The sequence below is a fragment of the Artibeus jamaicensis genome, unplaced genomic scaffold, assembly GCF_021234435.1.
Source record: "Artibeus jamaicensis isolate MK-2021 breed Jamaican fruit bat unplaced genomic scaffold, CSHL_Jam_final contig_477, whole genome shotgun sequence".
Classification (NCBI taxonomy): domain Eukaryota; kingdom Metazoa; phylum Chordata; class Mammalia; order Chiroptera; family Phyllostomidae; genus Artibeus; species Artibeus jamaicensis.
Window position 1 is genome coordinate 1,368,140 of NW_026521854.1, and position 17,839 is coordinate 1,385,978.

Here is a 17,839-nt window from a genome sequence, read left to right on the forward strand (position 1 = left end):
GAGAGAGTCTCTTGTCTTACTTTTGAAAAGCGCAGCATTACACATACTGTGGATTAGTTCTTTGAAAGTGCCATTAAATTGATTTGTCGAAGCATTATTTAATGATCCCCTTAAAATCCACCATGCTCACAACATGAAGCAATTTCAAAAAAGAAAAGACTGCCTTCTAAACTTCCCTTAATTTGTGTCACTCGCCAGCTGATGAACATTACCAGTTAGCTTTACTAGGTTGTTCAAATACATTGCCCCTCGAAACATTTTGCTTGACAACTGGAGAGAAAATTTTAAGGAGGGAGGGAAGTTAGAAAACAGTAAAACTTCCATCAGCTTAGTGATGAAACATGGCTAATCAGAGAGGAAAAAATGCAGCTGTTGGGTGGCCGGGCTAGAAAAAGTTTTCAAACCTAAATCAGCTAGATTATCTACGTAGATGAAATTTAGAACCCTGCTATATAATTGTTTAGAGCAATATTTTATGTTATGCTGGGACATAGTCTAATACTTTCAACTACAGTTTCAAAGAAATTTTAGTAGGAATAAGATGAATAAAAATTCATTTTCTTATAAAGGTTATCATGATAAATCAAGACTTGAATATTTTCTCCAGTCCATTTTATGAAGTGGTTGTTTATACCGTAAATCTACCCCCAAGTCAACTTTCAATCATCTTTAATATATGAAAAGCCCTTAGAATGATATTAATCTCCAAAGCAATATTATTTTTAAAATTAAAGGCACAGCTCTACAAAGAAAAGCAGTTACTTTGTTTTCTGTGCCAAGCACCTTATTCTGGGTTAATTTCTGAGGCCTGGCCACACCCACAGGATGGTTCAGAAGAGCTTCCTGCAGAGGTTTCCGATTAGGGCAAAAAAAAAAGGTTTGCATCTGTCATTTGGCAAGATTACTAAATCATTGCATTGTAATAATTTCAGGGTATTTCTTTTAATGCAAAAGATGAAGCCATTTTCCCTCAAGTCGTAACTCTAACATTTAAGAAATTCCTAAATTTAGAAAAAGTTAGATAACTATAAAATCCCATTATTTAAACACAGTTGACGAAACGCAGCTCCTTGGCAAACTGGTCTGCCCTGGGAACCATGAGAAGTTTCGGAGTTTGTCACTAAACACCAAGACTCTGTTAACTGCATTATCGATACCCTGTTTGCTGCTGTAGAAAATTAAGTTTGGTCCTTGCCCTTCAAAGGTCTGTGACCTACAACAATATTAATACAGACTTCGAAGGCATAAAGCATTCCGAATGAATTCATGGATCACGTGGCTGTATTCATCTAAAAATTTCAAAGCATTATTCAAACATTGAATACTAACAGATAGGAACATGTGTGAAATCCAGAGAGAAGTGATTAACCTGGTAATAAGGGTCAGAAGTCCAAAGCCAAGACCACGCCTGCTTATGTGACACTGTTATACGCACGTCTCAGCAAACGCAATCAGTTGGACAAGATGAACGAAGTGTTCAAACATGATGAACTTCTGTTGACGAACAGCCTCGCATTTCCTTTCTATTGTAGTGAGATGAGATTGCACTCCTTCCTATCAAAATGGCCCTTAAAAATTATTCAAGGTGTATAAATGAAATCATTAAAATAACTTAGTCAATCACTCATGTCTTATTTTTTAAAATGCCCTCCTATTTGCAATTATACTTTAAAGCACACCCCCTTCCCTACCTTGTCCTGACAGCCCACGGAGGGAAGGACGAGCAAAGCAGGACGTGTGTCTGGCCAGGGCAGCTCTGGCGAATGCAGTTGTTCCAGAGAACGCAGTGCAGTGACTGACCAGCTTAGCGACCTACCCAAGGAGGAACTGCCAGTCCTGGCTCTCAAATGACCGAATATCCAGTTATTTTTAACCATTTTACTATTTATCTAATATATCAGTCCTTATAGCCAACTCTACATGAAATTTTAATTCTATGTCAGATTAAGCAGACATACTACTGCAGAAATACAGGAAGCTTTAGACTTAATCCGGTTAAAAGACCCTTACTTTCACTTATTCATAGCTATACTTATTGAACACCAACTAAATGCTATGAATTTATTAACAGATGTTCTACTCACCAGGAGTTACAGCCCAGTGGTAAGTTCGGGAAAGACAATTACGTATTCAAATAAATGTCATAGAGATGAATGGTTCTCTTTTAAGTAATTGTACCGTGGCCCTAACTGGTGTGGCTCAGTGGGTTGGGCATCGCCCTGAAAAGTGAAGGGTCACCCATTGGCTTCCGAGCCAGGGCACATGCCTGGGTGGTGGGTTTGGTCCCCGGTCAGGAGCATGTAAGAGGCAGCTGACCAACGTTTCTCTCGTACATTTTTCCCTCTTTTTCTCCCTCCCTTCCCCTCTCTCTAAAAACATTTCCTTCAATAATAATTCTATAGTGTAAGTGACATGTCAAGGGGCTCACGGCTGGGTTGAAACATTTACCTATAAAATTTGGACAAGGACATCCACCTTGCAAGAGTGGCAATGGTGAGTGAGGTCAGTCTTGCTGGCATATCAGGAAACTTTCTCATCTTCGTGTCCCCACTGCATTCGGCACAGTGGAGTGCACTGGATAAGTAAGCATTCACTGAAGTGACTTGGACTGTGGACCTAAGTGTGTCTGTCCCGGGAGGTCTTGTGCTTAGTGTATTCTAACTACAATGTTTCTGCTTACCTTTTCGATGCTACAGAAGGCTTTGGAGATAAGTCAAGGGGGACTCTGGTGACTAGGAGACTGGGGGATTTTCAAAGTCATGCAATATACTTTAGGGTTCTATATGGGCTTGGTGTAGTGCCAAAAATCACTTATTATTTATAAACCAGTTCCTTTTACAAGCGAGGAATCTAAGAGCTGAGACCAGCTCCCGGCATCTTCACATCTTTCTGTAATTGCTACATGGCCTCCTTTATGAAAGTTTTTATGGGTGCAGTTAACATCACTTAATGTAAGACAGCTACTCTCCTTGAACTCTTGGAAGACCTGTCAATTTCTTCAAGGGAGGCCAACCTTGTTTGGTTTTAATCTCTTTGAATTGTGGCCTCAGCTATAAAAGTCTTAGCTGAGGTTTTAATGGCCGATTTAAGTAAATGTAACAGCTATAACAGCGGGTGTTCCAATTACAAACACCATTAAAGGGCTTTATGTGAGGATTAAAAAAAATACTATTAAAAAAAATGGTCCATGTGTAGTACAATTTACCAGCAGGAAAGATTTCAGTGTCCTGGGAAAATTTCATATAAAAAGGGAGCTAGGAAGACAAAAAGGTACAATATTCAACGCACTGCAAGGGAAGCGTGTGGCATTCTCTGGGCACTTTGCTCTCAAACAGGTAAAATGCTTTGTATTTCTAGGGTGGTTGTTTTTTTAGACTGCATGCTGCTGTCTGTCTATAAGGGCTTTTACATCGTCTAGACTAACACCAGGTGTGGTGGTGCCTATAGAAACATTGACCTTCATGGTCATTGTCAGCCCTGGCCACAGAGAGCTAGCCTTCGGGGAATGGTGACAGCTCATGGACCAATATTTGATTTTGTCTTTAGCTTCTTCCCATCAAAGGAAAATTAATCTGGAGACTCCTTGTGAAAGCTCCGCATGTCATCAGGTAATCTGAGGCTGCCCTGGCCAGGGAGGCATCTGGCCTGGGACTCAGTGCCTTGAAAAGTGTTGAGTCCTCTCTCACTGTCCCAGATGGTACAGACCACACGAATGCATGGAAGACCAGAGGGCAGACACTCAGCAAAATGCCATCAGTACCCCCTGTAGCTATATAATGTCCAAAACCCCCCTCTTTTTCTGCCACAAATTTTTGCTAGCAGCTACTTGTCAGAGCAGATAGCACAATTCCCTTCATCTCAGGACGATACAGTTGACAACCAAGGACAGAGGAGAAAAGACAAAAAGATGAACTTCATAAAGGAGGAATCACAGGGTCTAGGTAACAAAATAAATAATGAAAATAGAAATAGACTAGTTTAGTTTAAAAAAATGATTTTGTCCCCATTGGCTAGCAACTCAAGGCAAGCAAGTGGGCACGTGTATTTTCGCGTCCATTTGGAACCTGTAGATGACTCCTACCTCCATCTTCCGTCAAGTTTATGACACAGTTGTTAGGCTTTTCACCAAAGAGGGTCTCTACCTTTTGCTCAACCCCGTCTGTGCCTGTTTCGATTGTTGTAATGATGTTCTTTAGAATGGAGCCGAGTCCCAAACTCTTGGCCGGACTTATCCTGTTGACACTGTGTGTGGTGGGCAGCTCCAGCCAGCACTGGTCCTACGGGTTGCGCCCTGGAGGAAAAAGAAATGCAGAAAATCTGATGGACTCTTTCCGAGAGGTAAGTCTCTCTCCCTTTCACCACACCTTCAGGAAGGTGTGGCTTATTTGGTTCAATGACAAACATAGTTAGTAACGATGCTAACCTTCTCTGTGCTCCCTGAGATTGCCACTCGAAACTCCATCCTAGGTATCCGAGGGGAGGTCAGACACTCACACGGTCAAGTCCCACGCCTGCTTTCCACTCAGATGAGGACTAGTGGGGCAAAGCAAAGGAGCAGTCCCCAGAGGACACAGCCACAGTGGGTAGTGTGTCACCCTCGGAGCTCACGGAACTGCCAAAGGAATGACAACCCGCAAAAGGAGCAAGGCCTCCAGGGCGGGATGACTGAGATTTGGAAGGAAGATCTTAGGCCTTCTGACCATGTTTTTTCTTTCTTATTTCATCTTTTAAAACTACCTACAATTTAGGTCAGCAGCACATTTTTATAACATATAAATATGTTATCAAGGATGTATGCTCTGTAATTGCCTTTTAACTAATATGGGTATTTAAGCAAAGAAGCCACAGGTCGCTAGAGCAGAGGAGTTAGCAAGCTCAGGGAGACAAAATGTACACTGGACAACAGGCTGGATTCAGTTCCATGTACGTTAGATCAGCACCAGTGCCAGCACTAGCGTAGGCTGCGTGGGTTTTGTTTGTTTTAGTTTTTAATCCATAAAATGTGACTTCTTGGAGTCATATCAGGATTCTATGAGAGAGACCATATATGTCAGCAGGTTAATCCAAAAAATGCCAGTGTATTAATAAAAAACAGTTCTTGTTACTGTTTTTTTAAATTAATGGGACACAAATTAGTCCCTAAACAATTAGTGATTTGGGACTGGGACACTTAATATTGGCCTAGAAATATTAAACTTAGGGTAGGAAGCTTAAAACCATTTAGTTTTCATTGGGAAAAAATCTTTTTGTGGGAAAAATAATAAAAGTAATTTAGTGGGAAATAAGCCTCAGAATTTAATGTCTCCTTTACACAGATTGTATGGGAAGATCTCTGTCTCTCTCCTTTAAAAAGAAGTATTTATTGACTTTTTGTTTTGAGAGACAGCGATTTGCTGCTCCACTTATTTACGCATTCATTGGTTGATTCTTGTCTGCGCCCCGACTGGGGATGGAACCCACAGTCTTGTCATATGGGCGGCTTCCAACCAACTGAGCTCCTTCTGGCCAGGGCTGGGAAGCAGCTCTCATTTAACTATGAAACACTTAGTAAACACTAGAAAATGAAAATCAGCCCTATTCACAACTATAAGCTATTGTAGTTTTTGTATACAGTCTACTCATGGAGTTTGAACTTCATCCTCATCCTCTTCACAGAGAAAATGCTCTCTGCCTCAGCACAGCCACCACCCCCAGGACTCGACCACAGCCAGTGACAATGGCCCCTGGGGCTGGGTCATTCTTAAAGGCCCCACCCCGATCCCGCAACAGTCTCAGTCCTCAACCACCTTGACCACATTCTCCACAGACAATTTTTAGTGGAAGTGGAAAACAATTTCATTTACCTCCATCTCCGAGAATAACACCTTTTTCCTTCAGATAGCCAAAGAGGTCGATCAGCAAGCAGAACCTCAGCGGTTGGCGTGCACCGTCCACCAGCCCCGCTCTGCCCTCCGGGAGCTGAAAGGGGCGCTGGTGAGTCACAGTGGTAACGGGAGCGTGGCGCTTAGGACCGGGGCCCTCGGGCACCACCTTGGCCTGTGAGGGCAGCCACCTTTCCTGATCGCCCGCCCGAGATGCTCCTGGGTCGGGCCCTCATTGTCTCATAGCGCCCCCCCTTTGAGTGGTTGTACAGCACAGAACAATGGCCGGAACCTCTTTTCTTCCTTTCATAAATGGAATTGAAATCACCCAGTGACCTTTATCTGCTGATGTTGGCCCTAGCTTTGGGGATGATGGGCAACATGGGTTTCTCCTCCCCTCCACGTCAGTTCTTCAAGTATGGCATACATTCTTCACATTTACACCCAGCCTGCGCGCCTCTAGGGAACCATCCGTGCCTGGCCAGTGGGTCTCCCCTTGTTCTTGGTATGACTGTTTTCCCCAACAAATGCAGGAATCAAAAATGGCGCTCTAGTGCCCTTGGAATAAAAAGTTCCAAACTAGGGATTTAGCATTCCGAGCCACATATGTGATTTCCAGTTTTCTAACTGGACTATCTCGATCTCCAAATTCTCACCAAGAATAGACACAGAGTAACTCGCTGTAGGCTTTCGATTTTCAAATGAATATAAAGAGAACTGAATATAGAAAGTGAGTCTTGAAGTCAGCGCTGGTGTTCTCTGAGCACCCTGGTCCACGCACTGGTGGCAGTCAGAAGGCATGACAGTTAGTTATGTAATGCCCAGGGGACACCTGACTGCACTCCAGGTGAAGCTGAGCTGCAGTCTCCATTCACTCCGTTGACTGGGACTTCCACACCCACGGGAAAGAGAGACAAGCAGATGGCCATCTTCAGTTGCTTTCTTCTCATCCTGCTCACCGCATGATAAAAGAGAGCAAGCGCTGAAGTTTCCCAAACATGACGTTAGACAGAAGGAACTGAAGCAAAGCCCAGGTTAACGGCACACTGATAGATCGGACCTCTCTTTCGCCGTTTTTCCACATCTGCCCTTAAACTACTGATGCAGATTTTATTATAAGCAACTTTAAAAGACATAATTGTGTATCTTTTTAGCACTTTCTAGAACACAAATGAATCTTTTCTTTCTATATGGATATTTTAGAAGTGATGTATTACAAACATAATGAAATTCAGCCAGTAAAATCGACCTTGATATATTTGTTACTCACATATTTTTCAGGAAAGTCTGATTGAAGAGGAAACCGAGCCAAAGAAGATTTAAATTCATGGGTCCAGAAGAATCAACAGTGCTGAAGTATAATTCTGACTTTGAAATTTGTGACCTATGAATTGTGTGCATTTCAGACATTCTTATGCCAAGCTGCACATATCTCATAATAAAGTAGTGTGAACAGAGTGGCCTCAGTGTTAGCTAAGTCTCTACCTCAGACCTCTCTGGTCGGGGAGGGACACTCCCAGCCCCCAGGGGGCATCCTTTCACTGTGTCTACAGGGGCAGCTGTGTGGGGAGAGAACAGAGTCAACACAGCTGTGGACCGAGAATGCCACGGCTCCCCTCCACCACCCCTCTCCCCCACCCCCGCACCACAAGGACAACTGTCCCATATTGATCAGTCTGGGCCAAAAAAAGCTGGTTCTGCTACAGGGAGCTATGGGATTGTGGCTTCATTTTTTAGTGTACCCTACAAGAAGGTAGGTGGGGCCATGGCCAAGGCTTCCTCCCCAGACTGCCTCTAATCCCTTTGAAAGTCAACTGGAACCTGAGAGAAGCCCAGGCGAAAGGCTTCCTGGGGCTCCTAGTCCATTGCTTCTGGCTCACATGGTCTCTCCAAGTTCACCAGAGCAAGTGGTGCACTCTGAGTTGGGGGACCGAGACCTAAAACTAATGGTATTCACCTGCCCAATCTGCTATTTCTCTTGACAACACAATGGAGTATAGAGTCAGTTGAAGATGGACGTTCCCATGTCCCTTGGTCAAATAGCATTGCCACTGTTCACTCTCCACAAAGAAGGGTGACAGACTTGGTGCTAGATACACACCCATTTCCATTACCCCTCATAATGACTGAGGAAGTCGGTGCCAGTGTCTTCCCTTTGCATTGCAGAACCCGGGGCTCTGACCGCTCCTTTCCAAGACCCACGGAACCGCGTCAGGTTCCGTGGTCAGGGACTCTGCATTGCAGCTTGGTGAGCAGACAGTGCGCTGGCCCTGGAAGCTGTTAGCTTGCTAACTGGTGCTGAGACAGGACACTGAGGCTCCTGTGTCCACCTAGGGCCACTGGTGACTGTTTCTCTCAGTGGTCCCAGACACTGTAACATTAACGTTTTTGTGTACCCCTTTAACTTCCAAGTGACTCTGGGACCATTGGAACAACTCAAATTTCGGATAACTTGCTTGGTGTCCCGGCCGCAAACTGTGCCTGTATTCACGTGAAAAAGACCTAGGCCCCTTTCTGCCTTTCAGTCAAAGAGATGAAACCTTCCTCCTCCCCTCCGTGGCCCTATAACTCTAGAAGGGCAAGACAGGTACATTCTGTGTACGTGTGTGGGGGAGGACCCTCCTTTTTTAATACAAATGTTTATTACTGTTCGATGCTAGGTTTCCCAAATATCACCATTTGTGGAATGTCAAACTCAATCACAGAACATCACTCACACTTTAGTAAAATTCAGCAGTTGTGAGGTCTACCATCTATGGAACAAAAGGCAAAACTGCATCATTGTATTAATCAATACATATCAGGCAGGATGGGAGGCTCCTTGCTGTTAATCAGTCAGTAACTTTTTTTTTACACAATGATGTCATTTATAACCTTTTTATTAGTTTACATATTGTAAAGAGAAGGAAACCACTTATTTCGTACACTGTTTGGGGTCTCAGGTTTCCTTTGCCAAAGCTTGTCTTTGGGGCGTTTTCTTTGCAGCCAGAGGTAGGCCTCCCTGAAGGGGCCACAAAGATGCTCTTTGGGGAGGTCCCATGCTGACGTCAGAGGCCTGGGGTGGCGCCCGTGGGTTTGCAGCTGACAAGCACATATGGGATCCTTGATCTCCAGTGCCCAAGTGACTTAAAGGTAAGGACAGGAAACACGACTTCTTTATTAAAGCTGGAAGCATTTTCCTGAATGTGAACTCTAACTCATCACTGTATCTTTAGAAAAAGGCTGTACCCTTTCAAAAATAAAAGGAATGGAAACGTAAAAATGGTAGATTTAATTAGATGAGTTCTCAAGTATATATGGCTTTAAATGATAAAGAAATGAAAAGGGATTAAACATAGATTATTTTAACCGAAGTTTCAGAAGTCGCAGTATTCCAGGGATAACTGGGAAGAAGCCAAGGACCACGGCACGGTGGGAGCGCTTACAGATCCTGAGGGCCAAGGCGCTCTGATGGGGGCGCTCCTCGGTGCAGACCCAGATCCCAAGCCATTCCCCACGCTTACTGATGCAAAACCTGCATTTTTAACAGGTGTCTGGTGAATCGTATGCACATACAGGGCAGCACTGTTTGCTCTAAGAAACAACAGACTGCAATGTTTGGAAGCTGAACACTTATAAACCTCTGATGCGTGAGGCGAGCGAGCACTGCCGGCAGGGGAGTTTTCCCAAAGGAAGCTGGCTGTGCGCCCTCTCCCGCCGGACCGCCACCAGCGGGGAGCCTAAGAAACAGGCCTTGAACGCCAATTTTCTAAAGCTGTTATTTCCTTCCAGGCAGTGGTTCTTAACCTTTCCTAACATTGGGCTAACACGGGGAGATGCTCGGGTCCCACCCCTGCCCTCAGAAATTCGGACGTCACTGGTCTGGGGTGTGGCACCTTTTCCCAGGGGACACTGCTGCTCACCCGAGTGGGAGATTGGTTCCCATCCTTTCTATGTAAGTTACTAGATATTCCCTTTAACCTCTTTATTTCCTTTCACCTCTGCTCAGTTATCTGTGGTGAATGAGTAAAGAAATAGAACCTATTGCATTAAATGAACGGTTATCAAAAAACTGCACAGCTTGGATGCCAAATGAACAGACGGGGAGGTAGGAGCCAAGAAAGAACCAGATAATTTGAAGTTTTTACTGCTTCTAGGTAAAGACGACTGTCTGACCCCACGGTATGAGTTTAAATTCACAGGACCCATAATGAAAGAAGGCTAGAAGGGACTCTGCCCTGGGTGTGGCGTGTCAAAAGGAGGCGTTGATTAAAAAGAAAAAGTTCAGGGATGATTTCATTTCACTAATATATGGATAATAATAAATTAAACACACAATGAACTGTAAAATACATTTCCACTTTTAATTTAAAAAATAAATAATAGCAAATCGGAACAAAACGTTTCTACTTCAATGCTCATCTTCCTCACTGTCCACGTTTGAAACCCAAGTAGTTTACAAAACCACGGCAAGAGAGCTTTGGACAAAGTATGAATGGACAACTCCAAACAGGACTGATAGATGAGTTTGGACAGATATAGGGGAGGGCAGCTCTGGCTGGGTTACTAAGAATCAGCCTGAAATGAAAGAATTTTCCTTCTGGAGATAACTGATGGTTCCACTCGGAACCGACCCGAAGAGCAACTTACCCCCCCCAACCCAATCCTGAAGTCCCCTCTTTGCTGGCGCACAGACAGGAAAAGCCACAGAAACTTCATTTCCTCCTGGCTTCTCTTTCACTCATTGAGAAGAAAGCTGGGGCTGCAAGGGTTCTATAAAAATCATGTAACATACATAGATATGTACTTTTTTACATGAGGAAACTGAGCCCCAAGGACTAATACATGGTGACTCACCAGAAAGTACACTATTGTTTTCTGTAAATGGCGGGGTTTTCTCCCGTTCATTGCACCCGCAGAGTGACAAGGAAAGAAGGGACACATATGAGGTCGATTGTGTCTGGATCTGAGAGGCGGTGGCAGGGGCGCGTGCTGCTGTGATATTTCACCCATCCTTGTGCTACGATGTGTCTGAGAGATAGGTCTCGATTTTAAAATAAGACCCTGTGACCTGGGGTAGCTGCAAGGGAAGCGCTCTGGCAGCTTGGAAAGAGTTAACGGAGGTGAACTGTGGTCTGAAATCCTGCTTTAGCTCGTTTTGTCCCAGGGGTTTACAGTGTGACGGCAGCAGTTCTTAAGGGTCTCCCTGATGGGAGAAAATGACAATTCGGGAGTCGAGGGTGGAGGGGAGGCCACCCGTGGCCCAGTAGCCTGTTTAGCACTTCGCTTTGCTTCAACACCACGCACTTCCCATCCACGACACACCGCAGGCTTTGTATACGGGCCCCGAAGACATTGAACCGCCACAACCTCAGGGTCTAGTACAGTGTCCGGCACCTACTAAGCCTAATTGTATGTTGAATGAAATAATTCTTGGGAAAAAAATCTCAAAGCAAGAAAGTCACCAGGACAGAGAAAGATGAGATTACAAAGATATCCCATACATAAACCAGCATTCACAAAGGCTGACGATCGGGGCTAATTTCGATGTCTTTCAATACTCCAGAGTTCTTCCCAGAGAACAGAAATTTCATATTTCTCTTTTTATCCCTGCTCATTTCTCCTAATTTAATAGAATCGAGGCATTTCTTTGCTGTCTTCCTCTGTGACTTCAGGACACACATTATTCATGACCTTTGTCAACTATGACTCTTTTCTACCCTATGTCTTCCCGAGGAGACGAGCCTTCCAATGTCCCGTCATCTGTTGTTCACAAAACCACCTGGAACCCTTTCCGTTCAGGCAGCAGAGACTTCGTATTTCCAGAAACATGGAGAGGGAGTCTTATGGAGAATTGTTACGTTTAAAAAAGAGCCCTGGCCGATGTGGCTCAGTTGGTTGGAATGTTGTCCCATACACTGAAAGGTTGAGGGTTCAATTCCTGGTCAGGCACGTACCTAGGTTGCAGGTTCAATCCCTGGCTGGGGTGTCTACAGGAGGCAACCAATCAATGTTGCCTCCCCCCCCCACATCCTCTGTCTCTAAAAACAACAAAAACATCCTCAGGCAATGATTTAAAAAAAGTGGGGGTGGGAAGGCATCTGGCGTGTTTATCGGGTTCCCAAGCCCCTAATCAAGGACCAGACTGCAGGACTTGCACCCACCACCCCGAGGGACCATGCTCAGGGCTTCTGGTGACCCGGTTCACATCTGTTTAATGGCAGCCTGGAGAGGGGGTGACACATACGGACCCCCTCCAGCCAGTCTGCAGGGCAATTTCTCACAAGTGGCTCTGGCTCTGCTAGAGCCCAACCTGGCCTTTCTGGTCCTTCTCTTCACTGTCTTCCTTCATTCTCTTGAGTTCTTTCCACTCAAAATCCTCTTCTGCTCTTATTGATGCTCTGTCTCCAGTCATAAACAATTAGGTAAAAACTCCAAAAGAACTCATCAGCGCTCACATCCCAAATTATCTTCCAAAAGAAAAAATATATATCAATAGAATATCAGTAATGCTCCCAGAGGTCCAGAACTTTGGCTGAGCAAAGAGGGGGAAGGACGGCTTGGTGAGCACCTACAAATTCACATACTTGATCTCATCAGAACCACACAATCCATGTGGCGAGCATCACCTGTTTTGAGAAAGGAGGAAGTGAAAGCTCGGAATATTTCACTTGATTTGAGGGAGTCTGAGGATTTGAAACCAAGAGGTTTTACTTCCCGGGGTCCTCCGGTCAACGCACACTGCAGGCTCCCCCGGGGAGGGGAGGCCAGCCCCTCCTGCACACGTTTCCTGAGAAATGCAGGGCCTGGCGGCAGGTTCCCTTCCCTGATCTTGTGATGAGCTGAGCTGTCTCTCCTAAAACAGGGGCGGTCAGTGAAGCACACCACACAGACGCAGGCACACAAACTGCAGTGCGCAGAGGGGAAATCTCCCTCTCTGCTCTGTCTCCACGGAAACGGGACTGGGCCACCCGGGGAAGAGACCCTGCAGAGCCCTCCACGTGTCCACTGGGGGGATCCATAGTCCACAGGCTGTCTACTTGGTTACAAACACCTAAGTAGTATAGAAATACCTGGACCATTCCCATGGTTGATCAAACTAAGGGTAGGAGTCAGTTTGTCAGCATTGTCTTCTAGGTCTGAGTGTTATCTGGAGGTGGACTCAGGTAGCAAGCTGGGGTATTATGAGAATCTGTAGTAGGATTATTTGTTTTCAACCTCCAGGTCCTTATCTACAAAATAAGGGGGTTGTTTAGATGACTTTTAAGGCCCTTCTAACTCAAACCGTCTAACCTGGTGTGGCTGTTGATGTGTGTGCAGGTAATATCTGATCATCTAAATCACATCAGTGATCACCATAACATTTACACCATAAACATGTAATCAAATTAAATGCACAATTAAATGCACAAGGGGAATAAATCATCAAAAGGCAGTATTGCACTGTATTCTCCAGGGGACATCAGGCACAGCTAGGGGCTGCTGAGCCCTCCTTGTGGGGGCTGAAGGGAAACCGGGAACTGCTGAACGTGAGCTGCTAAGTCCTTTCTATCCTGTGATTCGAATTCAGAAGAGGCAACAGGACAAGACGCTGTATGCACAAAAGAAAGAATTCCCAAGGAGTCCACAGTAGGAAGAAATGAGAGCTGTGCAGGGAGAGTCACTGGTTAGGAGTGTGAGGGACCCCAGGAGGGGCACAGCCAGCATCCCCCTCACACAAGCGGGTGCTGGTGGCGGGAAAACAGGAGCTGGGAGCTCTCGGGAGTCCATGTTGTTTGTCAATCATGAACGCCATTCATACTGGAAAGCAGCCAGTCTTCATTAAAAAGATGTTCTTTTTCTCCAAAAAGGACATAGTAGACATTAGAAAGTAATGATTATTTCAGTTACCAAAGGACTTGATATTGGTCTTTCCCAATGTTAGATGAGATCACATAGGTCCATGTGAGAAAAGTAAACCTCAAGTACAACTTTTCAGAAGGAAAGCAAGAAATCCCTGTGAGGAGTGGGCCACTGTGGCTGCCCGGTGACCGCCACCGCAGACGAACCCCAGGCCTTCTCAGGCCACCATGTGGCTCTGTGTCGCCGAATACTGGCAAGGGAGCTGTTTGAGAAATGCACAGGACTCATAGGCCAGTTCTGTTCTGGAATCTCCTGTGGATTAGAGATGCTGAGTGGCCTCAGGCTTCGATCCCATAGCAGGTAGGAAATATCAACCAGTCTGGAGCCGGTGAACCTCCTTCCAGGGCAGGCAAGGCGGTCCACAGGGGCCCGAGGTGGGGAGGAACCTGCCCCTTGGGATCAGGTCCCAGGCGCCAGCAGTCCAGGGCGTGCTGAGGTTCAGACACAGGGTGAGACCCTTACTGGGATCCAGGCTCTGAAGGAAGGAGGCCAGACTTCCGAGCTTTGGGAGGGGGTGGGGGTGGGACTTTGGCTTCTCTCCGCACAGGCAGTGGCGGGGCGACCTGAGGGAGCAAACGAGAGCTGAAATGAGTCTGCTTTCCTTCCCAATTCTGCTTCCTCCTCCACATTCCCAACACTCTGCTTTAGCTCCTAACAAATCTGAGCTGACCCACACAGCCTTTGCCAGGTAGAAAGGGAAATAAGATGGATTTATCCTCCCTTGTTTGCTCGAGTTGATCGGACATTTGCCAGCACTGACATATCTCCAGCACTTGGCTACTTGGCACACAGAAAGCAGGCACTCAATAAATATTTGCCATATGAACACAGGAAACCGGTCAGAGGCCATTCCAGAATGACGGCCACTCACTCAGAGGGAAACTCTTCAGATGTGAACCGAAACCCACTCACTCCCTTGCCCGCACCCGGGGTGGGGTACAGGGACAAGCTCTACTGCCTTCCGTCCGATGAAAAGGCCTTACCTGCATATGGTTCCTTTCTGCTGAAAGCTGCCCTGTCTTCTAGGGTTTCGGGAATGAACCCAAACTGACCGCAATGACAGATGCTCTGGGAAAACCTGCCAACTAAATGCTGGGAGAACCCCAGGCTGCCCTCCCCACATGGCCTCTGGCCCAGCGCCCACGTCCTTCCCCTACCTCCTCGGAGTTCCTCTCCCTGCTCTCGTAGGGCTTGTTTTTGGGAGGAGGGGGAGGTGGTACAGTGGCCATCATCAGCCCATCCGTCTGCAAAGATGGGGAACCTAGAAATGATACAAAGGAGATGAAGACGGAAAGAAATCATCAAAGAATGTCACGGAACTTCTGGTGGCCAGGGGAACACTGGAACCAACTTGGCCAATCAAATTTGCTAGGCTCCTGGTCCACGGTTTCTGTGGACAGAATGAACACGACCTCTGACCCCTCCTGACACGTGGAGCACCCTTCATTCACCAGAAGGCCTCATGGGAAGTTCTTGAGTAAAACTTCCTTTTTTTCCCCCCACTGTTTTTTACTATGAAGCTGAAGATGAAAACCTTTTCTAACTTTAGTATCACTTTGTTCTCTGACCCTTCCCAAGTACTTAAAAAATGTCACATAACAGGTAGTCTACAGGTACGGGTTCAATTTAACTGAGCTCTCTGTTCTACCATGTAAAGGGTGCGACACCTACTTCCTCCAGGAAGCCTTGCCGGATTATCTCCTAACTCTGGGTTGACTATTGCCTCCCCCTTGGCACACGACTGCCCCTCCAGGAGTCCTCTGTTCCAAGGGAATTCTTCCTGTTCTTTGGAATTCTTCTCAGGCAGCGTGCCCTGCCGATTCCCCAAGCCTGGCCAGAGGTAGCAGTTCATGGGACAGGTCTATTTCTTACCCTCATTTGGGACCCCTCCCCAGAGAATGCACAGGGCTGTCTGCTCAGCAGTTCCCAAGGTGCTGGCTTCCTCTTGGTTCTTGCCTGGATCTCCCTTGTTATACTTCCATAAATTGAAAAGGGACAACGAGACCCTTTGGAGCAGTATAAAGAAAAGTTTAATGAGCCCCAGCAACCTGAGGGCTTCTTCTTTGGCAAGGACTTAGTCTGACTGTATTATACCCACTGAGCTGAGACAACTCTACACTCATCTCATATACCTTGTGGCTGTTTGGACAAAAAATTGCCCAGGTTCATGAATATACTCCATTCCCCAGTAAAACGAATATAAGGAATTTCTACACAGGAAAACTCACTCAGGGTCCTGGTAGCTTTAGGAGTCAGTGGGGGTGGGCTCAAAGGTGTTGACGGAGGCGTGGAAGAACCAGGAAACGGTGTCAGCCGACTGTCCACCAGCTGGAGACTCTTTGGCCTTTGTGCTTTTCTGGCTGGACTCTGGTATGGGGATGGGGGAGACAAGGAAATATGTTCAAGGTGAGGACGGCTGGACTCCACGCTTGAACAACCTTGTCTGCTGAGAAGCTTGAGGGCATAATTCCAGGAGCCATTTTGAAGCTTTACCACATCATCATGTGGTGGGCACCCACACAAAGATACTAACAGGCCCATGCTCGAACCACAGATTGTTTTCTGGCCGGCTGTTGACTTGATTTTGACCGCAGATGGACTATGCCATTTAGATTGGAAATGAGTCAACCTGATTCCCAGGGAAAGCTGGTCTTGCCACACTTAAAACTTGATGTGGCTAATGGAAGAACAAGTACCATTATTTTTTTTAAGTTAACAGAAGAGGAAGGACAATGTTTGGATTGACTCATAGAAGGAACATGGCAGTGGCAGCCACAACTCCAAGCGTCCACCATGTGTTTACGCTGTGGGCATGCGCTCTAGCGCCATGACTGATTCAGAGACTTGGGTTCGATGGGCATGCGTTTCTCGGTGCAGTCAGACCTGACACCCGCCCCAGCGGCTGGTGCTGCGAGAACCCTGTGGTGAGGCTCTGATCTGGTGACTCAGAGCCTTGAAGGGAGTGGTAGTGGGCCTGGCTACAGGGAGTGCCCTGCAAAAACTCTGGTGCACTTTTTTTCTTTTCTTTACCATCAACTCAGGTTCTGGCGCTTTCTCTGCAATGACCTGGGACTTGCTCAGGCTCCGTTCTTTTCTCTTGAACTTGCTGATCCGGTTCTCACTGTCCTCTTTGAGGGGCAGATCTTCAACTCTGGCACCTGCCGAGGCCCTGCGTTCCAGAAGGGGCTCCAGAATCGACCTGTCAGCCAAGGACATGGACCAATCACAAGACGCTGAACACCTGACTATCAACATGAACTCCAAAGAGGTCAGGACTCCTTGACCCAATGTTGACCCGTGACTTTCCTCTCAGTGCCTGTGTTATTTTTTTCTTATAATGACAACTTCGATGATTTTCTCGAAATAACAGAGATTAAATTTTTTAAAAGTTAAGGCTTAGAGCCCCTACTTTGCTGATGCTCTAAGCAGGCATTCAGTTGGCCTGTTGTGTAATCCCTCCTGGCTTCCTTAAGAAGATGTACTGTGTTTCACAAAACACCGGTAATTTCCATTCTGGGCTGTAGGCTTCCATTTGCCAAACAGGATGGATGCACTCTACTTCCTGCCAACAAAGAACTGACCCTTTGCAGATGGAGCACCTGTACCACCGTGAAATTTTAATGAATACTATACACGCCTAACACTGGTGACAGAAGAATCAGGGTCATCAGTGTGAATCAGCATAAGCTGCTTTAAAGAAACATCCTAAATAGATGGAGGAAATATCATCAATGACTTCTTACTCACTGGAGAAATCTGGGTAAGAGCAATAAGTCACTTGCGTAGGGTCCTGGCACGGAGAGGAAGCATCTCACCCACTGCCCTCTGTTTTCTGCCCTGCTGTACCAGCCTCTTGGGTGTCCCTGACTTTCAACAGCTGCTTCAAAGCTTGGCTGTTTTTGAATGGTGCAGAGTTTATTTAAGAAAGGAGTTAATGAACAGAACAGAACTTCTATCCTTTCTGCCAAGGAGGTAGTATCTCTTTATGGCATGGGGAAAAACCACAGAAAAAAAATGAACAAATACATCGGGTATTATTTAATATTTAGAAATTCAAAAGATTAAAAAGAGGACAAATAATATTGGTGTATATGATG

At 45.9% G+C, this 17,839-nt stretch overlaps 2 protein-coding genes across 4 annotated transcripts in view; one reads left to right on the forward strand and one right to left on the reverse strand.

The window, feature by feature from the left end:
- Nucleotides 1-4,185: 4,185 nt before the first annotated feature.
- Nucleotides 4,186-7,184, forward strand: GNRH1 (gonadotropin releasing hormone 1). The gene is made up of 3 exons (XM_037163468.2): nt 4,186-4,338; nt 5,878-5,973; nt 7,143-7,184. Exons 1-3 carry the CDS (start codon nt 4,186-4,188, stop codon nt 7,182-7,184), a joined length of 291 nt encoding a protein of 96 aa, XP_037019363.2.
- A 2,996-nt stretch (nt 7,185-10,180) lies between these two features.
- DOCK5 (dedicator of cytokinesis 5) overlaps nt 10,181-17,839 on the reverse strand; it is a 195,996-nt gene continuing 188,337 nt past the window's right edge. For all 3 annotated transcript variants that reach the window (XM_053668169.1, XM_037163470.2, XM_037163469.2), the window contains 4 exons: nt 16,773-16,941; nt 15,971-16,109; nt 14,900-15,003; nt 10,181-14,305 (listed from right to left, as the gene is read on the reverse strand). In XM_053668169.1, the coding sequence (XP_053524144.1) occupies nt 14,201-14,305; nt 14,900-15,003; nt 15,971-16,109; nt 16,773-16,941 (517 nt within the window). In that variant the 3' untranslated portion in view covers nt 10,181-14,200. The remainder of the gene's footprint in view (nt 14,306-14,899; nt 15,004-15,970; nt 16,110-16,772; nt 16,942-17,839) is intronic.

Coding starts and splice junctions, on each gene's coding strand:
- GNRH1 (XM_037163468.2), top strand. CDS start 4,186: ATGTTCTTTAGAATGGAGCCGAGTCCCAAACTCTTGGCCGGACTTATC. Junction 4,339..5,877: donor TGATGGACTCTTTCCGAGAG/GTAAGTCTCTCT, acceptor TTTTTCCTTCAG/ATAGCCAAAGAGGTCGATCA. Junction 5,974..7,142: donor GGGAGCTGAAAGGGGCGCTG/GTGAGTCACAGT, acceptor CATATTTTTCAG/GAAAGTCTGATTGAAGAGGA.